At 55.9% G+C, this 21,965-nt stretch overlaps 1 protein-coding gene across 1 annotated transcript; it reads right to left on the bottom strand.

Annotated features, from left to right (window-relative positions):
• Positions 1-9,674: 9,674 nt before the first annotated feature.
• On the bottom strand, positions 9,675-21,405 carry Fscn1 (fascin actin-bundling protein 1). Its single transcript, XM_021652968.2, has 5 exons — positions 20,463-21,405; positions 12,797-12,953; positions 12,576-12,697; positions 12,206-12,373; positions 9,675-10,944 (listed from the first exon to the last, which is right to left on the bottom strand). Exons 1-5 carry the CDS (start codon positions 21,292-21,294, stop codon positions 10,742-10,744), a joined length of 1,482 nt encoding a protein of 493 aa, XP_021508643.1. The 5' UTR covers positions 21,295-21,405; the 3' UTR covers positions 9,675-10,741.
• Between the last annotated feature and the right edge of the window lie 560 nt (positions 21,406-21,965).

The following is a 21,965-nucleotide window of genomic DNA, read 5'->3' as shown; positions in this document are numbered from 1 at the left end:
TTTTGTTCTTTTTAGGGTTTTTTGTTGTTATTTTTCGAGACAAGGTTTCCCTGTGTAAGAGGCCTCGCTTTGTAGACCAGGATGGCCCTGAACTCACAGAGATCCATCTGCCTCTGCCTCTGCTCCTGCCAGGATTAAAAGTGTGCGTCACCACATAATCTTACTTTTTTGAGACCTCGCTAGTTTTCACCAGTTTAGCTAGGCTGGCTAACCAGCAGGCCCCGGGAGTCCTCGCTGGTGCTGAAACCATACACGCCTGTCCCCTGGCTGGGGTTTGGGTTTGGTTTTATGAGGAACTTGACTCCTCATACTTCTGCGGCAAACCTTTTGCTGACTGGAGAGCTGTGTGGTTCTTGCTATGATATATATGCTTCCATTTTCCTTTTTCTCTTTTTCCAGGGAGGGGAATGTCAACATGGTCTCCTTCTACAGCCTGAACTTGGAATCCTTCACTTGGCCATGTGCCAATGTGCCCAGCTGCCCTTGGTCAACAGCACTACGATCCAGCAAGGGTTTCCGTGTCACGGTGGCAGCTCTGAGCCCTCCTCGCCACAGGCTCCACTCACATCCTTCAATGCTGGGACTGGTGCTCAGTGCCAGCACTCTGGCCTCATGACCCCTGGGGAGACAGTCAGTGCCTTAGCCCTCAGGGCCATCTGAGTCTCCTCAGACCAGATTTAATGAAGCCTCAGTTCCTCTGTTGCTTCCTCTACCAGGGGCTGTTTGTTTTGCTTGACTGGAAGGAACACGGGGGTGAAGGTTTCATCTCTTTCTGTCATGCTCGGCGCACCCCTGTCAGTGACAATAGACAGCTCAGATGTGGTAGTCCCAAGACTCCTGCCGCGTTCACCCACCCAGTCCTCCAGGCCCTGGGACCTCTCATTTGTCATTAAAGTAGGAATCAAGACATGTTCTAGCTGGGCATGGTGGCACAAGCCTTTGATCCCAGCACTTGGGAGGCAGAGGTACAGATCTCTGAGCTCCAGACCAACCTGGTCTACATAGGGAAATTTCCTGTCCGGGGTAAAAAAAAAAAAAAAAAAAAAAAAAGGACATTCGAGGGTGAGCAGGTATCTTCACAGTGAAGCATTTGCCGTGCAAGCTGACAAACTGAGTTCCATCCCAGAGTCCATGTAGATGTGGGAGACAGTTGCCCTCTGACCATCACTACAGGTACTTAACGCGTAAGCTCAGAATAGCAATAACCAAAGACTGTCCTGGTAGCCATGGTGGTACCTGCCTGTGCTCACCGCAGAGACAGAGTCCTGCATTCAAGCCCAGCTTATCTACTTAGTTAATCCTAACGCCACATAAGGAAGCTTGGTTTGTGAGAGAGGGGCGGTTAATGGCCTGAGTTCGCTGAATGTTGTCCTCTGATCTCCGTGTACCATGACAGGAACATATATACACAGGCCATATGTACACAGCACGATAAATAAAAACCAAACTTTAGCTGGGAGCAGTGGGTCACGCCTTTAATCCCCACACTTGGGAGGCAGAGGCAGAGAGATCTCTGTGAGTTTGAGGCCGTCCTGGACTAGTTGGTCTATATAGCAAATCCAGCCCAGCCAAGAGGACTATGTCCTCTTCCTTGAACTGTGAGCATTCTAGAGCCGTCTGGTGTGGTAACAGCAGAACAAAGAAACACAGGAAGGTTAAGGTCTGCTAGGGCTTGAACCCAGGGCCTCAGGCATGCAGGTAAGCATTCCAGTAACAGACTACACCCTCAGACCTCAAAAGAGCATGTGTAAACTGGGTGGTGACTCACTCCTTTAATCCCAGCACTTGGGAGGCAGAGGCAGGAGGATCACTGCAAATTCGAGACCTGGTCTACAGAGCTAGTTCCAGGACAGCCAGGGCTACATAGAGAAACCCTGTCTAAAAAAAAAAAAATATATATATATATATAGAGAGAGAGAGAGAGAGCAATAATAATATTTGTAGATCCCTGACCTTCATGGCCACACCAGCCCACCCTGGCTCTGAAGGCGTGCTGATGGGCCCAAAAGCATCTCTCTCCTGGCTCTATTCTGACAGAACACAGGGCCAACCAGGGAGCCAGGGACTCCATCAGAGCTGACAGAGCCACAGCAAATCAGCATGCGGGGTTCAGCCCCAGCTCTTGACCTCTTTCTCCATCTGTGTCACTAACATGCCCATTAATAATCTCCTTAGGGATATTTTCCAAACCCCCCAAAAGACAGTAAAGAACCATTTGACTCAGAATGCATCCTCAGCCCCAGATCAGGGTCTGGCAGGCGTAGGAAATATTACTCGTGCCTATGTAGTAGCATGGTATCAAATGCCTGGGATCCCAGCACTCCGCAAGGCAACCATGAGTTTGAAGCCAGCCTGGGCTACGTAGTAACTTCAAGACTAGCCTGGGGTAGAGAATGTGGCCTTGTGAAGAATAGGCAAGGAAGGAGGATAGAGAAGGGGTGGGAATGGAGAGGTGGGAATGGTGGCTCATGTCTGTGATCCAACACTGTAGAACTAAAGGCCAGGCTAGACCACAGAGTGAGTTCAAGACTAGCCTAGACTACCTAGTGACACCCTGCCTCGGATAAAGAGGGAGGGGAAGGAGAGGAGAGTTGAAGGGGGAAGAGAAAGGAGGGAGAGGAGTTAGGAAGAAAATGTTCTTAGCCCAGAACAGAATGTGATGTGAATTCTATGAAAGGGCCATGGTGAAGACAGCGGATCCCCTGGAAGGCGCATCAGAGTTGCTTGATGTCTTTAGGTTCATAAAGGTAGAGGAGAGTTCACCTTTGCCGGTGTCATAGTGTGCAAGTCGCTCTGGACAGCCAGAGTCTTGGCTTTCTCATCAGCAAAACTGAGGGTTGGTTGGGTAGCCCTCCACCTGCTTGCTCCCTGTTATTCTGATGTGCAGATGTGAAGCATTCAAGGTCTGTGGAGATGCTCACTAGAAAGGTTTCCATTGCAATGGTTATTTGAGTCATTCACAACAGTCCAGAGAAGCAACCCAGACAAGGGTGATGATGCCGCATGCTGTCACAGCCACTTTCCTCTCCCACTGAGCCACACCCCAGCCCCTCACTGGGGGATTCTAGGCAGGGGCTCTGCCACTGAGCCACATCCCAGCCCCTCACTGGGGGATTCTAGGCAGGTGCTCTACCACTGAGCCACACCCCAGCCCCTCACTGGGGGATTCTAGGCAGGGGCTCTGCCACTGAGCCATACCCAGCCCCTCACTGGGTTCAATCCTCTGCACATCAAAAACATTCTTTGAGCTGAGCTTGTTGGCACACACCTGTAATCCCAGCACTCAGGGAGGCAGAGGTAAGCAGATCTCTGTGAGTTTGAGGCCAGTCTGTTCTACAAAGCAAGTCCAAGACAGCCAAGGCTACAAAAAGAAACCTTGTCTTGGGGAAAAAAAGAAAAATCTCTGCTTAGCTTTTACTTCGAGCTTCTAGGCCTGCACTTGGCAAACTCAGGTAGAACACTGTCCCCACCACCACCCCTGCCTTTCTCTGCCAGGATCCTCCCCTTGTATTGCTTTGGCCTAGACTCTGACCAGCAGCTCTGCAGGAAAGGGTCTTGGGCATTGCCAGACGGTTGTGGTTCTCAAACCTGTGACTCCAGCACCGAGATCTGAGGCAAGAGTGTCAGGAGTCCAAACCCAGCCTGGACTACATAGTGAGGTCCTCTATCAGAGAACCAAAAACTAACTGCGTGTGTGTGGCAGCACGTGCTTTCATACCAGCACTCGGGAGGCAGAGGAAGGTGGAGCTCTGTGAGTTCAAGGCCAGCCTGGTCTGCAGAGCGAGTTTCAGGCCACCAAGGCTGCATACTCACGAGGAAAGCGCTCTGCCAACTGAACTACATCCTATCTCGTCTGTTGGCAACAGGATCTTATATGTGGCCCGGACTAGCTCCAAACTCCAGCGTCTCCTGCCTCAACTTCCCCAGGGCTGGGATTGCAGACAGGCACCACCAGGCCAGGTTTTGTTCGTTTGTTTTGTATTTTGTCTTTTTTTTTTTTAATCTGGCCACATTTATTGAAATGTCAAATGAGCCAGGAATTGCCCTCCAAGGGGTTTTCTCAGGCATTTGCACAGGGGTTCGTGGGCACAGTAGCTCGCACAGCCGTATTTGTGTTAAATGTCTGAGACCGTGAGTGGGGGAAGGTAGATAAGACAAGGCATTCATCCACTCGCAGAGCGCACGGTGAAGACACAGTAAGGCCTGTTCGTGCAGATAAGCAAAAGGCACGTTTGTTAGGTGACATCGCAAGAGCCCAGCCGTGGGGTGCATTCTATCCCATTGGCAACCAAATAAAATGGGACCTGTCAGCCATGGAGAACTGTAGGATGGTACAGCCACTGTGGCAAATATAATCGTTCCTTAAAACATTAGCACGGCATGGTGGCACATGCCTGTAGTCCCAGCACTCGGGAGGCAGAGGCAGGTCTATCCCTGAGTTCCAGGTCAGCCTGGTCTACAGAGCAAGTTTGAAGAAAGCCAGGACTACACAGAGAAACCCTGTCTCCAAAAACTTTATATAAAAAGTAAGCCAGGTATGGTGGCACATGCCTATGGTTCCAGCAACACTCCAGAGGCAGAGGCAGGAGGATTGCCAAAATGTTGAGGCCAGCCTGGTCTACATAGCAAGCTACAGGACAGCCAGGACTACATAGAGAGTCTCCCCTCTCAGAAAATTCTATATATATTGGGGCTGGAGACATGGCTCAGCGGTTAAGAACACTGGCTGCTCTTCCAAAAGTCCTGAGTTCAATTCCCAGCACCCACATGGCGGCTCACAACCATCTGTAATGGGATCTGATTCCCTCCTCTGGTACGCATGAAGACAGAGCACTCATGTACGTAAAATAAATCAACAAATATTTAAGTATATATATATATTTAATATAATATAATAATATAATGTAACACGATATAATGCTACTCCCCTGAGACCAACTGGCCCAGACACCACGGTGTCCATGTAGCAGACACCATGGTGCCCCCTCACGTTTTTGAGCTCACACCTTCAAGCGCAGTGAGCTGACCTCCAACACTGGCCCTATCCTTATCTACTCTGTCCACAGGCAAGTACTTGCCGAAGCTGGTGTGCCAGGGTCCACACTGCAGGCCGCTGTGGCCCAGCTCCGAGGCGGATGGCTCTGGTGTGTGCTGCTTCCCCGGAGCTGCCCAGTGGGCCCCAGCTGCCCTGTCCACGTGGTGCCGAGTCTGCCGGGCCCTTCCTCCCTGGGTCTGAGTCCCTTCTACAGTGCTTCCTGCCCTCTGTTCCCAAATGCACCACATGGTCTGGAAGGCCTGTCCATGCTCCAACTCGCCCTTCATGATTTAGGGGAGGTTTTCCTTTGCGTATATTTGTTGTTGTTATGGGGGAAGGGTTTGGCAGAGTGTCATGTGACCCAGGATGGCCTCAAACTCACTACCTCACTATGTAGCCAAGGTACCCTTGAGCTCCCCATCCTCCTGCCTCCACCTCCCTACCTCAGGTGCTGGAATTACAGGTAGGTGTCACTACATTTGGCCAGCCCAAATGACTCATCTTATAGGAACCCCAACCTTTTGGATTCTATTCCAATCTTTTGGAATCCTTTGATTCTATTGTTCTTTATTCGATTTCATTTTATGTGCTTGAGTGTTTTGCACCTGTGTGCAGCCCTCGTGTGCAGTGCCCTCCGAAGACCCCCGGAACTTTAGCCACTCTGTGGGTGCTGGGACTCGATGCTGGGTCCTCTGCAAGAACAGCCAGTTCACTGCTGAGCCAGCATCTCTCCAGCCCCCTGTCCTTCTATCTCATGCCCCATTCATTCGTGATCTTAATTTCTGTTGATGGTAGCGGCGGGGGTGGGGGGTTGGGACAAAGTCTCGCTATGTAGTTTGGCGTGGCCTAAAGTGGTGCTCTGTAGACCAGGCTGGCCTTAAACTCAGGGAGAGCCCCCTGCCTCAGCTAAGTGCTGGGGTTAAATGTGGGCACCACCACCTGGTCCCAACATGATCTTTTTGTTTTATTTTTCAAGACAGGGTTTCTCTCTATTGAACAGGCTGGCCTTGAACTCACAGAGATCCGCCTGCCTCTGCCTCCCGCAGTGCTGGGACTAAAAAGGGTGTGCCACCACCATGCCTGGCTGTGATCTTAATTTAATTGTGCTTATTTTACTTCTTTGTGAACACGCACAGAGCTCAGAGGACAACTTAGAATAGAGCATTCTCTTTTTCCACCATGAGGAGGCCAGGGAGAGGACCTGGCTTGTCAGTAGCTTCGCTCACCGAGTCAGGTAACTTCTTACAGCGATGACAAATATCGGCATTAATTACTGACACCTGGTGCATGGCCCCAGCTGGGGGGCTCAGAAAGGCCCTATCCTCCCCTTTCTCCTCCCGAAGAGGTCGAGCCTGGGTCCTAGGAAAGGGAGAGCAGCGCTGACCCACCCAGCCCCTCCGCCCTCGGCTTTGCCCATTGTCGGTGTCTTTAAGCCCAGGAAAATCCCACCCCACCTCCACCCTGCCCTTCCCCTCAGGCAGCCTTCTCCCTGGGAGACCCCATCTGTTCCCTCTGCTGGTATCACTCTCAAGGGACCCAGCGGCCCTTCCCATCTACCCATCTAGACCAGAGCTGAAAACCCAGAGAGGCCTGGAACACCCTGTCTGTTACTCAACACAGAAAGAAAGAAAGAAAGAAAGAAAGAAAGAAAGAAAGAAAGAAAGAAAGAAAGAAAGAGAAAGGAAGGAAGGAAGAAAGAAAGAAAGAAAGGAAGGAAGGAGGGAAGGAAGGAAGGAGGAAGGAAGGAAGGAAGGAAGGAAGGAAGGAAGGAAGGAAGGAAGGAAAGAAAGAAAGGAAGGAAGGAAGGAAGGAAGGAAGGAAGGAAGGAAGGAAGGAAGGAAGGAAGAAAGGAAGAAAGAAAGAAAGAAAAGAAAAAGTGTCAGTAGGATGCTCATTTACTGTAATATTAAACTTGTGCATGTGTGTGTGTGTGCGCACACACACACACACACACACACACTCACAGGAATGCACAGCTGCAATCTCAAGTTATCTTCTCATTGTTGTTCTGGTTTTGTTTTTTTGAGACAAGGTTTCTGTGTGTAGCCCTGGCTGTCCTGGACTCACTTGCAGACCAGGCTGGCCTTGAACTCAGAGAGATCTGCCTGCCTCTGCCTCCCGAGTGCTGGGATCACAGATGTGCACTGCACCTGGCCTCCTCAGCTCCTAGTAACAAAGTCAGGACACAGCTCTTCTCCCTCCAGAGGGAGAGAGCACTCAGCTCTGGAGGACTTGGGGGCCTGTGGGGACTAGGACGTCACCCCGCTAGGTTCCCGCAGGAGGGATAGAAGCAGTCTTGGACAGGGGGTCCAGTGTGGACCCGGCTGGGAAACCCCCAGGCTTCGGTCATCTGCTCCCTGCCAGATGGATCTGGCTAGCACCAGTCAGGGCCTGGTCCCATCTCGTCGAGGCTTCCTGAAGGCCAGGCCTGCAGGAAGCCCCCTAAACTCTGACAGGTCTGGAGGGGACCCATGAGGGCCACAAAAGCTTCTCCATTGTTCTACCTACAATGACTCAAGCCTGTAATCCCAGCACTTGGGAGGCTGAGATGGGAAGAGGCCAGCCTGGGCTATATAGCAAGCCCTTGTCCAAAAAGAAAACGAATAAAACCCCCTGTTCAAAGGAAGCCCATTGGCTGCTCAGTGTCCACATGGGATTCCTAGTAAGGGGAGCAGGGGCTGAACTCATTGGCGGGCTCTTTGATCACACACCCCACACACCCCCCACTCGAGGGAGGAGCAGCCTTGCCAGGCCACAGAGCAGGACAATGCAGCCACTCCTGATGAGACCTGATAGACTAGGGTCAGAGGGAAGGGGAGGAGGACCTCCCCTATCAGTGGATTTGGAGAGGGCCATGGGAGGAGATGAGGGAGGGAGAGGGGGACTGGGAGAAGGGGAGGGACAGGGCTACAGCGGCGATACAAAGTGAATAGATTGTAATCAATAAATATATAAATAAAATTAAATGTATTTAAAAAAAGAAAGCAAATAAAATAGGGGTGTGGCTCAGTTTGCCCAGTGGGCATGAAGCTACGGGCCAGAGGCCAGCATGTCTGTAATCCCAGCACCCAGGAGGGAGGACGCAAGAGGCAGAAATTTGAGGTCACCTTGACGACAAGGCAAGGTCAAGCCTGAGCTACATGAGGTCCTGTCTCAGAAAAATAAACAAATCAAAAAACCGTTGGTAGAGGAGACAGAAGATGGCTCAACAGTTACGATCCCTACCAACCCCCACCAACAGCTCCATTTCCAGGGCCCCAACACCTTCTTCTGAGCTCCACAGGCAGAGCTGTGGGTTCCTGACTCAACTGGAAGAAACGGGGGGGGGGGGGTAGGGAATGGGGTACCCAACAGCTGTCTGTGGGAGCTGCTGGGTGTGCCAATGCGCTTCTGCACACCGGCCCCTGTGCCTGAGCGTGTGTGCGGGACTCGGACAGATCTGGGGTGTGCGCCCCCCCTTTGCCTGGGCCCCCCAACCTGACATCCTCCAGCTCAGCCTTTCCCTGGCAGGTCCCCGACCAGGTGACTTCCTGTCTCTTTTCTGGATTAGGTCCCTTAGCCCTGGCGTCTCCTCCCTCGGACCCTCCCCCCGCAGTGCCCCGCGCAGGCTCCCCACAGCCGTCAGGCTGGTCTTGGTGGTGGTAAGGGACAGGGGAGGGAATCTTCTCCCCCACCCGAGCCTGAGTCATCTGTCTCTCGGCGTCACCGACCCTGTCCTGCTCGGGGCCAGCTTGCAGTGAGGGACCCACGGCGTGCTCTGCGGCCATCTGCCCCGTCAATCTCCCGCACGCACGGGCCGCCCAGCGCGCTGCGGGCCTCCTTCCGTCATCAGCAGCCAATCAGTGAGGCTCCCCACCCGCTCGGCAGCGCCTGCTCCGGGGGCCTCCAGAGTGCTCAGTCAAGCGCCGCGCTGTCGCGGAGGGACCGCAGTGGCAATGCCACCGTGCTCTAGACTCCAGGCTTACCCGAAACCCGTGCAGGGAGCCACTGGCTGGCCAATCTCTATTTTGTTTTGGTGTTTTGCCCGCACGTGTCTGGGTCTGTATGAGGGTGTCGGGTCCCCGGGAACTGGAGTTAAGACAGCTGCCATGTGGGTGCTGAGAACTGAACCCGGGTCCTCTGGAAGAGCAGCCAGTGCTCTGAGCGGCCCTGCAGCCAGGCTTGCTTCATAGCCGTGCTATCCACAGCCCCTTCATAAACATCTATGCAGCAAGGTGCCCAGGCCACCCTGAAATCACTGCCATCTTGTCAGTCTTGGGCTGTGATCCTCCTGCCTCAGCTTCCTGAGCAGCCGGGATGACAGGCCTGGTGTGTGTGTGCCTCTCACCCAATCCAGAGCTCACAGATTAGGCAAGGCTGGGCAGCCAGCAAACTCCAGGGATCCTCCTGTCTCTACCCTCCTCGAAAAGCCCTGGGGTGGGCGTCCAGCACTGCGTCCGACTCCGTCACGTGGGTGCTGGGGACTCAAACTCAGGCCGCCACGTTTGGCAGCACGCAACCTTACCTGCTGAACCCTCTCGCCTGCGCTTGGATACCCAGCTCGCCAGACCCGGGAAGCAGGGTCTGGACCCGACAGGAGCCTGCCAATCAGTGCCCTCTGCACCCCCTACCCCGCCCATTCTGTGCGACACACGCAGCCTGCAGACTCGGCGGTTATTTTATTTTCCAGTTCAAAGCTACTATCATGGGTCTTTAAGAGTTATACAAATGACAGTTACAAAAAATAAAAGACCGAGAGACCCAGAATGAGGAGATGCATGGGGCTGGGGAGTGGCTGGAATGGAGAGGCTGGGGAGAGGCCCCTGAGGTCTACTCCAGGGCTCCCGGGGAGGGACACGCCTGGCTCTCTCCCGCCCAGGAGCCCCGAGGTGTCGGGAAGACGTGGAGCACCAATCACAGGGCCGGGGCTGGGGGTGGGCAGGCAGGGGGGGAGGGAGGGAACCCGCTGGGGAGGCAGGAACAGGCGCCAAGAGTCCCCCCCCAAAGACCACGCACAGCTACAACCAACAGGGCAGGCCTGCCTGGGGCCCTTTCAACAGTAACATGTCCAAAAAAAAAAAAAAAAAGAAAGAAAAAAATACTGATTTGGTCATTTTTTCTGCTTCCAGTCAGGCCAGGGTGAAAAGGAAAGAGATGGGAGCAAGGTTCGCCCCATCCCCGGGACATGCAGGGGCAGCTCCGCCACCCAGCTCGTTTTGCGTCAAGGAAGCAGCCAGACCTCTGCGGGATGGGATAGAGACTGCTCTCTAGCCGCGGTCCAGACAAACCCTCGTGGGCAAGCCAGGTGGCACCTGCTTCAGTGCCACCCAAAGGCTGGCCCCTGATGCTGGGGCCAGGTACACCAGAGAGGTATGACCCCGTGGGGGCGGGGTTTCCAGTTACAAGCTCAGGGGCTGGGGCAACTCCCTAGGGTCCCCCAACCACCACCAGCTTCTCCTAGGCCACTTCCTGGGGGAAATAAGGCTGAGTTGTCTGAGGTCAGAAGGTGCTCGGGCGCCCCATGGCGGAGAAGGGTGAAGAGGGACCCGAAGTCCCTCCCAGAGACAGTCTGCAGCCACCGACCCATGGGGAGCAGAGTTAGGGGGGGAGGGGCACCATTTTCTCTTGGGTTTCCAGTTTGAAAGGCAAGGGGCTTGCCACCTGCTGGGCCGCCCGGTGAATAGGGATCGGAGGGACTGGGGGGTGGCCTGCAGAAGGCAGGGGGCCCTAGTACTCCCAGAGCGAGGCGGGGTCGATAGTCTCCGCGCAGGCCTTCAGGACCCCAGCGTGGTCCCCCTTCAGGTAGCGGCCGCCAGCCTTGATGGCCACCTTGTTGTAGTCACAGAACTCAAGGAAGAAATCCACAGGGGTGTCGCTGCTGCTGGTGACAGAGGAGTCGCTACCCACCGTCCAGTACTTGCCCGTGGAGTCTGGAGAGGAAGGAGACCCATCAAGCCATGCTGCCTACCTACCCCACCCTGCACTCTCCGCAAGGATTGCTATTCCCTCCCCCTGTCAGCTGCCAGAACTGAGCCAGGTCAGCCGGATGTGGGGCCCAGTCCTGTAATCCTCACCACCAAATACCGAGAGGCAGGAGGAACGTCTAGAGTTCAAGGCCATCCTGGGAAATTTACTGACACAACATCTCAAACTAAAAAATAGAGAAGAGGGCTCGGGCTGGGCATGGTGGCGCACTCCTTCAATCGCAGCATTTGGGAGGCAGAGGCAGGTGGACTCTGAGTTTAAGGCCAGCCTCGTCTACAAAGCGAGTTCTAGGACAGCCAGGGCCATTTAGTGAGAGCCTGTCTCAAAAAACACAAAAAACTTAAAAAATAAAGAGAGGGATATAAATCAGCAACAGAGCCCCTGCCTAGAATTCCCCAGTGAGGGGCTGGAGTGTGGCTCAGTGGTAGAGCCCCTGCCTAGAATCCCCCAGTGAGGGGCTGGGGTATGGCTCAGTGGCAGACTACCTGTCTAGAACCCCCCAGTGAGGGGCTGGAGTGTGGCTCAGTGGGAGAGCACCTGCCTAGAATCCCCCAGTGAGGGGATGGGGTGTGGCTCAGTGGTAGAGCACCTGCCTAGAATCCCCCAGTGAGGGGCTGGGGTGTGACTCAGTGGTAGAATACCTATCTGCCTAGAATCCCCCAGTGAGGGTCTGGGGTGTGGCTCAGTGGCAGAGCACCTGCCTAGAATCCCTCAATGAGGGGCTGGGACACAGCTCTCTCAGCACTGCAAAAAAGAAGTTGGGTTTGCCAAGGCCACACCCAGCACAGGGTTCTGATTCTAACTTAACACCTCTGGATTGTTGGGATCCTCTCACTGTAGTTTTTGTCCCACAGCCAAGGAGTCATAGCCTTCCATCTTCTTTTTTTTTTGAGACAGGGTTTCCAGGTTGGCCTCGAACTCAGAGATCCGTCTGCCTCTGCCTCCTTGAGGCGTGCACCATCACCTTCTGGCTCTATCTTCTTCGTTTATCCTTCCTTTCTCTTTGAGATAATTCTGTCTCCGATTCATAGATCAGAGCCATGCCTCAGTACCCTGAGCTGGTTCCCACCTTCTCCATCTGCCCAGGATGAGTTGGTAAAATTCTCTACAGACAAGAGGGGAAAGGCTGGCTACCCCCAGTGACCACAGGACAGCCCTGCCCTGGCGACTCTGAATGGCTGTGAGCACCCCACCCAGGGAACCTGCCTTTGATGTTGTAGGCGCCATCGTTGAATTCCAGCTGGAAGACGTCATAGCTGGAGCGGTTGGCATCCAGGGTGCCAGTGACCTTGCGGCAGCCGATGAACCCGTGCTCCCCACGGAAGACAATGATGGGACGGTTAATCAGCTTCATGAGGAAGAGCTCGGAGTCCCCTGCAGGCCACAGGGAAAGGGACCACTGAACTTAGCAGAAACGAGTGAGCCAGGGTGTGGCTCGGAGAGGGGCACCGAGAAGCTAGGGGCCCACGCGCCGCCAGCCTGAGGAATGCCCTGCACACCAGAGGCTCAGGTGGCACTGGGGCGTGGCCCCGGGTGGCTGTCCCCCAGGGTTGGGGCGCTGCCCTCGAAGGGCTACCTGCTGTCTCCACCGAAGCAGCCAGCTGGCCATTCTTCTTGGCGGTCACAAACTTGCCGTTGGACGCTCTTAGAGTGACCCGACGGTCGCACCACTCGATGTCAAAGTAGCAGCTGGCGTTCCTGGGCAAGAGAAGAGGGGTTGGCAACAGGAGGGGTCAGGCAGGCCGCCCGCCCGGGAGAAGGGCCAGCCCAGGGGACCCAGGGGCCGGGCTCACTCACTTGGTGGAAGCCGTGGACTGCACGCCCCCGGTGGCCGTCAGCGTCCAGTACTTGCCCGTGTGGGTGCGGAAGGCACACTTCCTCGTGTCCCGGTCCATCTCTAGCTGGAAGGTCTCCTGATCAGTCTCTTCATCCTGATTGGCCGACAGGTCCATACCTGCAGGGGGAGACCCGAGCCAGTCAGGCCACTGCGTGACCCCTTGCTCAGCCACACTCAAGGATGCCACAGGGCTGTGGGCTTCCCGAAGTGTGCCTCAGACCCCTCACATGGTATCTGAGCCAGTGAGGAGGACCCAGATACGTGGGCCAAGGCTGGCCAGGATCTCATCACCCGGTTAGAAATGACAGGTTAACTGTGAGTTCTGGGCTCCCCAGGCTACCGAGTAGGACCCTGTCTCAAAAAAGAAAGAAAAAAGGAAGTGTGTGTGTGTGTGTGTGCGCAAGCGCGCGTGAGTGGGTGCTCCTGAAGACATGGCTTGGTCATGAAGCATTACGGTCAGATTCCCCAGGAACCACGTAAAAGCCGGCTCGGCGGCCATGGCGGCATAAGCCTATAATCCCGGCACAGGGAAGCTAAAACAGATGGTTGCCTGGAGCTCAGTGACAGCCAGCCGAGTCCAACTAGTGAGCTCCAGGCCACCGAGAGATTCCTGTCTCACAGTACAGAGTCCATTCAGGAGACAGAGGCAGGTGGACGTCTGTGAGTTCAAGTCCAGCATGGTCTACATAGCGAGTTCTAGGACAGCCAGAGCTAGATAGTGAGACTCCATCTTTTTTCTCTTTGATTTTCAAAAAGGGTTTCTCTGTGTAACCCTGGCTGTCCTAGAACTCACTCTGCAGTCCAGGCTGGCCTCCAACTCAGAGATGCGCCTTCCTCTGCTTCCCAGGGTTCTGGGATTAAAGGCGTGGGTCACTGCTGCCTGGCTATGCTCCATGCCCCACAAAAAAGTGTGCACACATCTGATATTGATCTCTGACCTCCATGCTAGGAGGTCAGACAAACACTAAAAATCGGATGTGCCAGTACTCAAAGACTGAGGCAGGAGACAGCCTCGGATATTTATGGATTTAGCTCAGTCAGTGGTGGGTTTCTTTCATCTCTAGCACCCAAAAAGATAAGGAGGAAAGGGGAGGAGGAAGGGGAGGAAGGAAGCCTTCAAACTTCAAAACGAACCACCCACAACGATGTTCCAAAGCCAAGCAGAACTCTCCCCTGGCCCAGGGTTTTAAAGCTTGGTTCGTTAGGCAGTGCTGCTGTTACGTAAGGAGCGGCCTGGTTTCGTAGGTACAGATGGAGGCGTTTCCGGATAAGCCCCAGTGTCAGGAATTTGCTTTAAATACAACCAAAACCATAGAATAAACACACAGATGGAGCTGGTTCTGCAGAATGTCACATGGTGGGGTGCTGGTAAAAGGGGGTTTGCTACAGGTTCCTGTAGTGGGTATGTGTGAAAAGTGGAAGGGTAGAGGATGAGCGAGGCGCAGTGACCCATGCCTGTCATCCCAGCACTCAGGAGGCGGAGACCAGCCTCGGCTCTGAGCGAGACCCTGGCTGCGTGAAAGGATGTGGTTGAGAGGGCCTGCAACCCCAGTTTTTGGTTAGCAGAGGCAGGGGGCCCAGAAGTTCAAGGCCAGCTTGAGCCACATGAGACCCCACCTCCACCCCAAGCACACACAAAGGGTTGCAGCCCACCGGGATGGCTCCTGGGGCAAAGGCACCTATGGACCTGAGTTCAGCCCCTGGGACCAGCACGGCAGCAGAACCTACTCTGACCTCCGAACGGCACCCAAGGCATGTGGCCACCACCCTCCACATACAAAAAGAAAAACAAATACAAGAACTTGTTTTTTATTTTTATTTTGGTAAGAGAAGGTGAGTGTGAGGCGCACACCTTTCTGCCTAGCACCCAGGAAGCAGAGGCAGGCGACTCTCTTTGAGTCTGAGGTCACCCTAGTTTACATAATGAATTGTAGACAGCCAGAGCTACATATATAAAATAAATAAAACAGAGAGGTGGTGAAGCGCTTTCCTGGCATGGCGGAAGGTGCTGGATTGCACCCCGGCACCACACCCACATGAACACCCCCCCAACACACACGAAGACCACACATTGCCTTAGAATACTTAAAAAGGATGAAAATGAAGTCATATTTTATCCCTGCCCCCACCTGCCACAAACACTAAAGGCTGATGGAATTTTCCAGCATTTCCTGCGTGTGGGCACGTCCACCCAAACAGGACCACCGGGCCTCCCTCCCTCGCCCTTTTATTTTCTTTACCTCTAGACAGATTTGTATGTAATATGTATGTATGACTGTTTGGCCTGTGGGAATGTATATGCACCACATATGTGTCCGGTGCCCTCAGAGCTTAGACCTGGAACCCTGAGAGACTCCGTGTGAGTGCTGGTCCTCCAACAAGTGCTCTAGAACTGGGTGGTGGTAGCACACCTCTTTAATCTGGGGCGCAGAGGCCGGCAGTCTCCGAGTTCAAGGCCAGCCTGGTCTACAGTGTTCTAAGACAGCACAGAGAAAGCCTGCCTCAAAAAACAAAAAACAAACAAAAAAACCCAAAAACAACAACAACAACAAAAAACAACTAACTAAAAACAAAAAAGAAAAGAAAAGAAAAAAAATTTTAAAAAGGCCTTGCTCCCTGCGGCTCTGCTCTCCATCTGGGAGTGGGACCTTGGGTCCTAACAAGAAAAAGTCTTTTGCTTTAAGGAGTTGGGATTCTAAGAATGTCAGCCTTGGTGCAGTGCATACTGCCGGCTCCGTTTATCTGCGGGCATCCTTATGAAGCAGGGACCAAGCAGAGGACAGCAGGTGCCGCCTTCACCCTTGCCCCTAGGAACCCACGCTCAGTGGACATCCACCCAAGGGTGTGCCAGTGCCACCCTGACCCAACAGTGTCTCCATCTGTGCTGGAAAATGGGGACCCTCACGTCTACCTCACAAAGAGAAAGATGAAGAAGCTGAGAGGTGGCACAGCCTTGGCCCCAAGGTCACACAGAAGACTAAGGGGTTTCTTGGCTCTCAGGAATGGACAGAAGCCTGGCTATGTCTGAGCCTTTCTTCTAGACATAGGATCAGCAGACACGGCTTCCAAGATGGCTTCCATGGGGGGGAGGGGGAACCCAGGACCCTGACCCTGTCTCTCTCTTGCTAGGCATTCACCCTGAGGCCACAGTTCTGGGCTGGAGTCTGCTCAACTACCCACCTTCTCCAGCAGAAACTGGCTCTCCTGCCCTAGCCCACAATAGGGACGGCTAAACATCGAGAGGACAGCTGGCCACAAGCGAGTGGGGTCCCGCCCACTGTCCCCTCTGCCTGCCACATGCAGGAAAAGCTGAGTCAGCACCGCACACTGGGCAGACCAGCCACACCCTATGCCAGAGGCCAGGCAATCCCACCTGATCTAATCGTGGCCACCCAGGGAAAAGGGGCAGTCAGGAGAAGTCAGCACTGGGACCTCTGTGGGTAAAGGCCCTTATGGCCAAGCCTCAGGAGTTCCATCCCCAGAACCCAGTTGGGTTTAGGAGAAAAAGGATTCCCACAAGTTGTTGCCTGAGCTCTCTGTGTGTGTTGTGGCCTGCATATACACCCCCAGACACACACACACAAATAAACTGATAAAAGGTTAATTAGACTGAAAATGTACTTGAGAAAAAGAAAGTTTTGGGTGTGTTGGGGTGTGGCTCAGTGACTGAGCATTTACCCAGAACCTGCTGGTGAGGGGTTAAGGATCTGAAGGCAGAGCACCTGCTGGCCCCACACAAGGCCTCAGGTTTGATCCCCACAGTCCAGCAATAAAAGAAAAGCTGAACCAGCTGGTGGTGGCACACTCCTTTAATCCCAGCACTCAGGAGGCAGAGGCGGGCAGATCTCCGAGCTCCAGGCCAGCCTGGTCTATAGAGTGAGTTCCAGGCCAGCCAGGGCTACAGAGAGAAACCCTGTCTCAGAAAAAGGAAAAGAAAAGCCCCTCCCAGCCACCCCAGCATCAGAAGCTGCCCCAAGGCAGTGGAACAGGAGGCCAGAAACCAATCCTAAGAGGTGGCCTGTGTCTGTCATCCCAGCACTCTGGAGGCTGAGGCAGGAGGATGGAGAGGTGGAAACCAGATGGGCTCCAAGACAAAAATAAAACTAAGGTGGGTGGGGTAAAGGAGTCACGGCTTCCCAGCATGCTAGCCATCCTCAAACAAGGGGGAGACCCCAGCCCAAGACCTGCCCCAGAGAGGCAGGCCAGCACTGTGAACTAACCCTCAGCCTCCCATTACCTCTGAGAAAGGAGACATCCAGACCAAAAGGACCTCACCCAGGCCACCATCTGGCTCTCACCTCTAGGTACTGGGACAAAGGGCTTGTGGCCTCCACCCTTTGGTAAAAGGCCCAAAGAGGCCAGTGAGACACCAAAGGTGGACTCCAGGCACCCTTGGGTGAATGTCTTCTCTGTCTGCCTCAGTTTCCCTACCTTGACAGAAAGGAACATCTCTCTGTTCTCTAGGGACCCTGAAAGGATGCGAGGGCCTGTTGCCAAGGGTAAGCAGGACCGTCCCACTCCCGGAGGAAGGGCCTGGAAAGGGAAGTTAGCCTCCTTCCAGAATGGCCCCTCTAAGGCACAGCGAAGGGGGAAAGGCCCCACTTGGCCTTGAAATCACATTGGAGCAGTGTTGCTATGGTAACAGATTTTCTGTGGGATTTTTTTTTAAACAGTGGCAGCACAGAAAACCTGAGTCACAGGCTCCTAGAAACGCACGGGAGGGGGCGTGGCTATCTTCCAGCTCCCCGGCAGTCTCTGTGGTGACTCAGAGGGTCCCTTAACCCTCAACCCCCTCCCAGGCTTTAGCAGTTTGCCATTCCCTTGCCTTGTTTGAATAAGCATTCCCCCATCTCATGTAGGAAGGGAGGGGGATTTAGCTTAGAATCCTCCAGGACTTCACTTCCCAAAGTCTGTTCAGTGCTGGAAACCAGCACTCCTTTACCCAGAGGGGAATTCTCAGATACCCCCCAGACTCACCCGTCACTCCTCAACCAGACACCCTAGAAGTGATGGGGACAGAGTGATGGGCAATGTGGGAAGACAGAGCGGGCTTGGGATGATCAGGAGGAGCAAGGAGGAAGGGGAGGAGACCCTCCCCTCCTCACCCATCCTGGGTGAGGTATTGCTCACTGCTCCCAGGAACAGAGCCCGGCTCAAAGCACCTCTGTGTTTTACAGATGGGAAAACAGGCCAGGGAGCAGGAAGCTGCAACTCTGCAAGGATCATTCACAACCCCAGACTGCGCCTTGCCTTCCCCTTGTCCTCCCTCCCCCGAAGCAGGAACGGTTCCCAACACGTGTTTCCGAGGCCCAGCCCCGCCTCCCTGCCACGCAGGCCTGCCCAAAATGGCCTCCCAGGCACACCCACCCAGCAGCTCACCCAAAAGGCCAGGGGATGAGTTGGCCGATGATGGACTCAGACCCCAACACACGAGGGCAGGAGAGGTCTAGCTATGACCCCAAGTTCCCTTCCCATCCTCACCCCTTCAGCGCCTTTAACTTCCGCCCCCTCCTGCCTCATCAGAGTGAATCACGCAGCATCAGACACCCTCAGAGAAGGGTACCTGCCCAGGCTCGCAAAACACACCCTCTAGCTCCTTCCGGCCCCAAGGGCCTAAGTCACCTGTGTCTGCCTAACCTTCCCCAGGGCAACAGGCCTTGGACACAGCTCGATAAGCACAGAGCCATCTCTCTGCTTGCGAGTACCAGGCACGTCCGCAGGGCCCAAAGCCCAGCCTTCCTCCTAGGGAGGCTGGGCTCTCTCCCGGCACTTCCTTGCCTCGGGGGCCTTTGTACAGGCCGTGCCCTCTGCCCGCAACACCCGCCCATACGCTTGATGCGTGGTCATTGCTATCCACTCTCCCGGGGCAGCCCCCGGTCCTTACGGTCTACACCCAGATTCTGCACTCCCCCCAATCTTTTGCTTTACATCCCAGTCACGTTCCCAAGGGACGTCCACCGCTCCTTGTACCTCAGTGTTTGCAAAACAGGTGTGAACTCTGACCCCCTCACCCAGCAATGTGAAACAAGAGAAGCTGCCATGCCGTGTGTGTGTGTGTGTGTGTGTGTGTGTGTGTGTGTCTGTGTCTGTGTGTGTGTAAAATGAGAGAACATTCTGGAATCAGGCACCCGCTGTTCAGCATGTCTTACTGTGTAACCTAGAACAAATGGCTGTACCTTTTCGGAGAGTTAATTCAGCCCAATCAAGGCAGGCCCCACCCAGGCCTTAGTCCTCTGCAATGGGGGAGGGGGCCTTCCTCTCCACGGGCTCCGCTCCGGTCCAGCCATCTCTAAAGCCTGAGGTCCAATTTCCCACCCAAGGAAGCGAGATCTCACAAGCCCCTGCTAGCAGGCAGCAAAGACCCTTTGGTAAAGTCCGGGTACACCAGAAAGGAGGCGCCTACTTGTGGCACGCCCATGCCGTTCGGAAACGGCCTGCCGGGCTGCTGGAGGCCCTGGATGGGGACAGATCGAGTTGCAAACGATTGTTCCCAGCCAGGGAGGCCTTGAGGACCGGTTCACTCGAGGGTAGAGGCTTCTAGAGGGCCACTCCGCCGAGTGCCAGACCGCGAGGCGTGCACGGGAGAGCAGGGAGGGTGCCTGGCGCGCAGCCACCCGCGCCACGCCGCCCGCCAGCCGGGGTGCGAAGGAAACGCTGGGCGGCTTCACTCCGCGCCTCCGCGCTAGCCCCTGGACCAGGGACAACGCCTGGAGGGTTGGGGGGTGGCTCCTCCGCAGAGGGACCCGCCTAAGCCGATCCCCTCCCCCAGCCCCGCCGCATCTGGTTTTCCCATCTGCAGAGCCCTAGCAGGACAAAGGGGACGAGGGAGGGCCCAGCCGTGGCGACCCGCCCCCCTGCTCACAAAGGCCGCGGCCCGGAGCGCCAGGCCTCGGCGAGGGGAGGCCCGATGGGGGAGGGGCGGCCCCTGCGGACATCCTTCCCGGCCCCCCCCAAATCGCAGGGCCAACCCCGCCCGGCACACCCCGTCGGGATCAAAAGCCCCGCCAACCTCCTCCATCCCACCAGCAAAGGCGGGGAAAGCGGGGGGGGGGGGGTAGGAGGGGAAGCAGGGAATGACTGTCCCCTGGCCCTCCAGCCAAAGGCCTGCGAAACAGGGGAGAGGACGCACGAGGAAATGGACAAGGGGGAACCCTTCCTCCCCAAGACCTAGGAGATCAGCCCACGAATGGGGACAAGCCAGATTGGAAAGGAAGAGGAAACAGAGGTCTAAGCTAGGTCTAGGAAGCCCCACACCCCCAGCCAGGGGTGGGGGTGGACAGCATTGCTTTAGGATGGGCTAGGCCGCACCCCACGTCACCTCCTCCCAAGCAGATGAAGCCCACATCCCGGACAGGGGGTGGTAATACAGGACTTTGATCCCAGCGCTCAAGAGACAGAGACAGGAGGATTTCTGTGAGTTGGAGGGCAGTCTGGGCTACACAGCGAGTCCCAGGATAACTACAGGGTGAGACCCGGTTTTTCAAAACAGAAAGCCCACTTCCCCCAAGTGGGGGACGGAGGCCTGTGCGCCTAACGGGAGCGCATGAGACAGGGAAAAGGAGGGACGGGGGGGATGCTTTTGTGCACTGGGTCGGGACCCGAGGAGGGAACACGTCCCCAACTCACCCTGGCGCGTGGAGACGTTCCTCTCGTTGGCCGCCTGCAGCACCACCTGGGCGCAGCTCTGCTCCAGGGCGAAGAGCTCATCTTTACCCACCTTGGTGGCCTTGCCGGCCTTGAGGGTGCCGCTGGGCCCGGACGGGGCCAGGTAGCGACCCTCGCAGTCGCGAAAGGCCACCTTGCCGGAGCGGAACTCGAGCGTGTAGCCCGTGGCGGGCTCGGGCCGCGCCACAAGGCGCCCGTCGTGGCGCAGGAAGCGGTGGTCCGACGTCTGCACGCTGTAGCGCTGGTCCTGGAAGGCCAGGGTGATGAGCGAGTCGACGCCCCAGGGCACGTCCCGGTCCACCGCGATCTCGTCGGCCGGCCGCGCGCTCAGGTGCGCGTAGCGCTTGCGGGTGACGCTGTAGATGTTGACCTGCGGGTGCATGGCGATGTGCACGCTCCACTTCTCGGCCGGCGACACGCTCTGCGCGAAGCACGACAGGCGGTCCTCGGTGCCGCCGAAGTAGCGCCGGTGCGCCTCGGACTGCAGCGACCAGCGGCCGTCGTCGTGCGCCACGACGAGGAAGCGGCAGTCGGCGTCCGGCGCTTCGCGCTCGCAGCTCACGTTGCCGTCCTTGTCGGCGGCCAGGTAGCGGCCCAGGTGGCTGCGCAGGCACACGGCCGCGCTGCCCGCCTCGTCCGGAGGTTGCTCCAGCGTCCAGATCTGCTTCTTCTTCAAGCTGCTGGCCGACGCGTTCACCTTGAAGCCGAACGCCTCGGCGGTCAGGTACTTGTTGCCGCAGCTGATGAGCCCGAACTGGATCTGCACCGCCTCGGCTGTGCCGTTGGCGGTCATGGTGGCGGAGGGCGGCCCGGCGGCCCCGGGAGCTTGGGTGGCTGTGCCCGACCTCCTTTGTTCGGCACGGCTTAGCCCGCTGCGGCGCTCCACAAAGCCAGCCCGGCGGCGCCCTGGGTTTTATAGGCGGGTGACGTCATCGGGCTAGGCCACGCCCCGAGCCGGGCCTGCCAGGGGAGGGGGTTCTGCAGAGCGCGCCGGGGGCCCTGCGCCTCCGCAGCGGGTTTTTCTGGGTTTTAAGACAGGGTCTCACTCTGTAGCCCAGACTAGGCTTGAAGGCTCTTGTGTGGCTCGGGCTGGACTCGAACTCGTAGCAATACTTCGGCCTCTAGCTCGTGCGTGTTGGCTGGTCTACTTAAATTGCTCCTCCGCTATCGTTCTCTGCAGCGGTTGGCTGATCCCCAGCCTTCTCCTGCTCTCTGAGGCCACCCTGGAGCACCCCACCCCCAAGACCCAGCACAGGGGAAAGATCAGGCAGGTTTAAGGTAACGATGCCTTCCGGGTGGAGGGAGGGTCCAGGAGGGAGGGTCCAGGGTGCACCAGGAAGTAGCCTTAGAGCTGTTGCTTGAAGAGGCCAGAGACACCGGAAGACACCCGCTGGAAACAGAGGAGCCGGGGCTTGAAGAGAGGTTAAGCTCTGGAGAGTCCTACCGGCCCCACCCGCCGCAGGG

Source organism: Meriones unguiculatus, chromosome 15 (assembly GCF_030254825.1).
Source record: "Meriones unguiculatus strain TT.TT164.6M chromosome 15, Bangor_MerUng_6.1, whole genome shotgun sequence".
Lineage (NCBI taxonomy): Eukaryota > Metazoa > Chordata > Mammalia > Rodentia > Muridae > Meriones > Meriones unguiculatus.
The sequence above is the reverse complement of the archived record's forward strand: the minus strand, read 5'-3'. Positions and strand labels throughout refer to the sequence as shown.

Bases quoted from the DNA above. Each gene is read 5' to 3' on its own strand.
- Fscn1 (XM_021652968.2), bottom strand. From the start codon at position 21,294: ATGACCGCCAACGGCACAGCCGAGGCGGTGCAGATCCAGTTCGGGCTC. The intron at 12,374-12,575 runs GTAGCCCTTCGA...TGTGGCCTGCAG, and splicing joins TGCTTCGGTGGAGACAGCAG to GGGACTCCGAGCTCTTCCTC. The intron at 10,945-12,205 runs GCAGGTTCCCTG...CTTCCTCTCCAG, and splicing joins TGGCGCCTACAACATCAAAG to ACTCCACGGGCAAGTACTGG.